The sequence below is a fragment of the Otolemur garnettii genome, unplaced genomic scaffold (genome assembly GCF_000181295.1).
Source record: "Otolemur garnettii isolate 467f Iridium unplaced genomic scaffold, OtoGar3 scaffold00320, whole genome shotgun sequence".
In the NCBI taxonomy this organism is placed as follows: Eukaryota; Metazoa; Chordata; class Mammalia; order Primates; family Galagidae; genus Otolemur; species Otolemur garnettii.
In genome coordinates, this window is record NW_003852715.1 from 343,022 (window position 1) to 348,596 (window position 5,575).

The 5,575-nt window shown below is 39.9% G+C and overlaps 1 protein-coding gene across 1 annotated transcript in view; it reads right to left on the bottom strand.

The window, feature by feature from the left end:
• Window positions 1-5,575, bottom strand: part of LOC111722691 (zinc finger protein 682-like) — a 14,853-nt gene that overhangs the window by 1,871 nt on the left and 7,407 nt on the right. Inside the window, exon 4 of the mRNA XM_023509049.1 lies at window positions 62-514. Coding sequence (XP_023364817.1) covers window positions 62-514 — 453 coding nt within the window. The remainder of the gene's footprint in view (window positions 1-61; window positions 515-5,575) is intronic.

Here is a 5,575-nt window from a genome sequence, read left to right on the forward strand (position 1 = left end):
TTCTCTCCAGAGTGAATTCTTTGATGTCTGGAAAGGTTTGAGTAATGGTTAAAGGCTTTGCCACATTCTTGACATTTGTAGGGTTTCTCTCCAGAATGAATTCTTTGATGTCTAGAGAGGAGTGAGTCCTGGTTAAAGGCTTTGCCACATTCTTCACAGTTGTATGGTTTTCCCAGATAATGGATTTTTTGATGTCTAGAACCACTTGAGTACTGTATATAGGCTTTGCCACAGTGTTGACTTTTGTACGGTTTCTGTCCAGAATGAATTATTTTATGGCCATAAATATGTGAGTCCTGCTGGATAATTTTGTCACATTTGTTATAGTTGTAGAGTGTTTCTCCAGTATCAAGAATCTTATGGTTACAATACTTTGTATTGTGTCCAAGACATTTGTCATCATTTTTACACTTGTTGAGATTCTCTCCATTATGGAGTCTTGAGCAAGATTGGAAGACTTGGCTACCTTCTTTGCATCTGTACTGTTTTTCTCCAATATGAATTATCTTATGATCTGTGAAGGGTGACCAGAGGTTAGAACTGTTCCCATACCTTTTACATTTAAAAGTGTTCTCTAAGTTATAACACTATATGTCTATTTAGATTTGACCATTGTCTGAAGACATTCAAACATTTACTACATTGGAAAACTTTGCCATGGGTAGCTGTTAAACATTGGTCACGTTGGGCAGTGCCTGTGGGTAAGTGGGTAGGGTGCCAGCCCTATATACCATGGGTAGTGGGTTTGAACCCAGCCCCAGCCAAACTGTAACAAAAAATAGCTGGGCATTGTGGTGGGCGACTGTAGTCCCAGGTACTCGGGAGGCTAAGGCAAGAAAATAGCCCACGCCCAGGAGTTAGAGATTGTTGTGATCTGTGATGCCATGGCATTCTACCCAGGGCGATAAAGTGAGACTCTGTCTCCTAAAAAAAAAATACATTGGTCAACTCCACTGTAATATAGTTTCTCCTGCTCACATTCATACACACCTTCCCAGTCGTTTGTTAAGTTTAAATTCTCAAGGCCACAACGTTGTTATCTGCTCAGAATCATCTCTGGGAATAAAATATTTGTGCCCAGGTCTTGAAAATGGTCTTTGGTAGAATGATTACATAGAATTGAAAGAAATTTAAACAATAATAATTTTAGCCACTTGCTTTTTATCAGAATCCAGTAAATATACACTACACATTATATCTGTAAAATCATGTCAAGAACATTAGAAAGATGCCATAATACAGTGGAGAGGCACCAATTATCTTAAAGATAAATAAATGTTGCATGTATACACTGCATTTGGGGGAATTCTCAAAATCAGGTAAGAATTTGTAGCACATCAGGTAAGCAGAAATTGTAGAAGTAAAGTACAGCCTGGCCGTTGGCTCATGTTTTTAATCCTACAACTCTGGGAGACTGAGGTCAATGGATCACTTGAGCACAAGTGTTTGAGATGAACCTGAGCAAGAGTGAGAGCCCATCTCTACATCAAATATAAAAATTAGTCTGGTACAGTGGCACATGCCCCTAGTCCCAGCAACTCATGAGGCTGACTGGGGTAAGAAGATCTCTTGCACCCAGAAGAAGTGCTGTGAGGTATGACAACACAGCACTCTTCACAGGGTGACAATTACTCAGCATGAAATAAATAAATAAATGAATGAATAAATACATAAATATATGTGTGTGCATATATACATATTTATAAAATAAAAGGAAAAATCATCAATAATAATATAAATGATAGAGCCAAATAGAACAAAAAAGAAAAGTTTGACATATGCACCCCCACTACAGAATGGATGCCACCCCAATACAGAATGGGGAAAATGTAAGTAAACTTCCAAATCCCAGCTTTGCCCTCAAAATAAAAAGCGTGACACTTGTGTTAATCTTTATTGCTTTTGAGGGTGTTTCCAAAAAAAGGCTGCTGTCTCCCATCAGTGAGAGTGATGAAAGGAATGGTGCTATAGTGTGTAAGACAGATTAGGGGTGCTGAATTCAAAGGCAAAATATTATTATAGCAGCAGAGATATTCCAATGTAATAGAGAGATTCAAGTCTAGCAAGTGATAAGAAAATCTTTTTTTTTTTTTTTTTTTTAGCTGGCTGGAGCAGGTTCAAACCCATCACCCTTGGTGTATGTGGTCTGTGCTCTATCCACTGAGGTATGGGTGCCGCCAATTATAAGACACTCTTAAGAAGACATGTGGAAAAATGCTTCCACTAGAAAGTGACCCCACATTTCCACAGACAAAACATTTTCTGATGGTACAGTTCTCCATTTCTTAGTACATTGTGTGTCAGAGTCTTGTAGGATATAGCCATATCACAAAGTTTGTGAAAGGTGGCTTTTCTAAACCTCAAAAATCAATGAAAGCTTATAATATATACAACATATTAGGGGAATATAACCCAAAGAGCAAAAAAAAAAAAAAAAGAAACTGGAATTTTTTGGAATTAACCACAAATTTCATAAATCTGAAATTAACCATAAAAAATAGAGATGTCTAAATTACCTGACAACGTTATCTGAAGAGTGCTAACTGCACCAAATAGGAATGATACAGACAACTAAGTAAAATCAGAAAAATGAAGGTATCAAACACAGTGAAAATGATCCAGCAGTCTCAAATGGAAGAAAAAAAGCATAAAGTATAAAGAAACCTCAGGGCTCGGCACCTATAGCTCAACCGGCTAAGGCGCCAGCCACGTACACCTAAGGTGGCAGGTTCGAATCCCCAGCCCAGACCCGCCAAACAACAATGATGGCTGCAACCAAAAAATAGCCGGGCGTTGTGGCGGGCGCCTGTGGTCCCAGCTACTTGGGAGGCGGAGGCAGGAGACTCACTTGAGCTCAGGAGTTGGGAGGTTGCTGTGAGCTGTAATGCCACGGCACTCTACCCAGGGGGACAGCTTGAGGCTCTGTCTCAAAAAAAAAAAAAAAAAAAGAAACCTCAGGATACTTCAGCTAGGAGAAACAAAGACTTCCATAAAAAGACACATGAAGATCAAGGATTTGAAAGTCACGCACAAAGGTGGTGCCTGTGGTGCACCTACCGCCTCTGTAGGTAGGGTGCCGGCCCCATATACCGAGGGTGGCAGGTTCGAACCCAGCCCCAACCAAACTGCAACAAAAAATAGCCAGGCATTGTGGTGGGCGCCTTTAGTCCTAGCTACTCAGGAGGCTGAGGCAAGTGAATTAATTGCCTATGCCCAAGAGCTGGAGGTTGCTGTGAGCTGTGATGCCAAAGTACTGTACTGAGGGCAACAAAGTGAGACTTTGTCTCTAAAAAAAAAATAATAATAATAATGAAAGTCATGCATAAGAAGACAATCTTGAAAGCAGCAAGAGAAAATAGATATGTTACTGATAAGGATGCTCTGTCAGATTACTAGTGGATTAATCAACACGAACCTTCCACATCAAGAAGGAGTTGGTGATATAGTCAAATGCCAAAAGAAGAAAAACTTGAACGCACATACACGATATCCACCAAAATTGCCCTTCTAAATGAAGAAAGAAGAAATATTTATCAAGATATATAGATGCTGGCAGGGCAAGGAGGCTCACGTCTGTAATCCTAGAACTCTGGAAGGCCAATGCAGGTGGATTGCTAGAACTTACAGGTTTGAGACCAGCCTGAAGAAAAGCGAGACACCATCACTACTAAAAATAGAAGATCTGAGGCAAGAGGATCACTTGAGCACAAGAGTTTGATGTTGCTGTGAGCTATGACACCATGTCACAATACACAGGGTTACAGAGTGAGACTCTGTCTCAAAAAAAAAAAAAAATGAAAAGAGAAGTCGACAGTAAACTTCTGGTTATGGGTCTACATGTACAATATAACAAGATGTAATTTTTGACATCAATAACAAAATCTAGTATAAACGTAAAAAGAAATTGTCAACAGTAAGTCCTTCTCTTTCAAAAGTTATATAAATAATTCACAGTAATTTCCTCTCTTTCAAAAATTATGTACACAAGGCTAGGCGGGGGTGGCTCATGGGTGAAATCCAAGCACTCTTACAGGCTATGGCGGGTAGATTGCTTGAGCCCCTGAGTTCCAAATTAGCCTGAGTAAAAGCGAGACCCTGTCTCTACTAAAACTAGGCAAGAAGATTGCTTGAAACTAAGAGTTGATTGAAGGTTGCCCTGAGTGATGATGATACTATGGCACTCTACTAAGGGTGATAGCTTGGGACTCAGTCTCAAAAAAAAAAAAAAACAAAAAAACTACATACACATTCACAGACTAAACTTCACAATGAAATAACAGACATTAAATAAAGATAGCATGGCCAGGCACGGTGTTTCACGTCTTCAATCCCAGGACTCTTGAAGTCCGAGGTGGGTGGATTGCTTGAGCTGTCAGGTTCAAGACCAGCCTGAGCAAGAAAGAGACTCTGTCTATAAAAAAAAAGCTGGGCGTTGTGACCAAGCACCTGCAGTGCGAGCAACTCCAGAGGCTGAGGCAAGAGGATCATTGCAGTCTAGGACTTTGAGGTTGCTTTGAGCTTTGATGCCATGGCAGTGAACTGGGGGGAACAAAGTGAGACTCTGTCTCAGAAAAAATAAATAAATAAAATAAAATAAAACAAAAGGAGTAAAGATAGGGATTTAAAAAATATAAAATCAAAATCCAACTCTACTATTAAATGATACTCAACTTACATGTAATGACAAACATGGAATAAAAAATGGCAGGACAGAAAGATATATGGCCGGGTGCAGTGGCTCATGCCTGTAATCCTAGCACTCTGGGAGGCCGAGGCAGGTGCACAGTTTAATGTCATTGGTGTGAGACCCTTTTTCTACTAAGAATAGAAAAACTGAGGCATGAGAATCTTGAGACCAAAAGTTGGAAGTTGCTGTGAGGTATGATGCCACGGCACTCTACCCAGAGCGACATCTTCAGACTCTGTCTCAAAAAAAGAAAAAAAAAAAAAAAGAACAAAAAATATATTTAATTCAAATATTAATAAAATGAGAGCAAGGGAGATTATCATAAGGAGATATACATATGTATATAAATGTGTCTGTGTGTATATATACAAACACGTGTTAAAACAGAGTTTCACCCTATGGCCCAGGCTAGAGTGCTACAGGATCAGCCTTGCTCACAGCAACATGAAACTCCTAGATTCAAGCAATCCTCCTGAAGCAGGCTTCTGACTAGCTGGCACTACAGGTGCCTGCAATGACATTCAGGTAATTTTTATCTTCTTTTTCTAGTAGAGATGGGGTGTTGCTCTTGTTCTAGCTTGTCTCCAACTCCTGAGCTTAAGACATCCTCTCATCTTAGCCTCCCAGACTGCTAGCATTATAGACATATGCTCCTGAGCCCAGGCAGAGCACAATATATTTTGAGGCAAAACATGTCTTAATTTGCAAAATATACTTTAAATCAAAATGGCCACAAAAGGTAAAAAATACAAAATATAAGGGCTTATTTGTTAGAAACCTGTAACTCGGCTCAGCGCCTGTGGCTCAAGTGGCTAAGGTGCCAGCCACATACACCTAATGTGACGGGTTCGAATCCAGCTCAGGCCTGCCAAAACAACGATGGCTGCA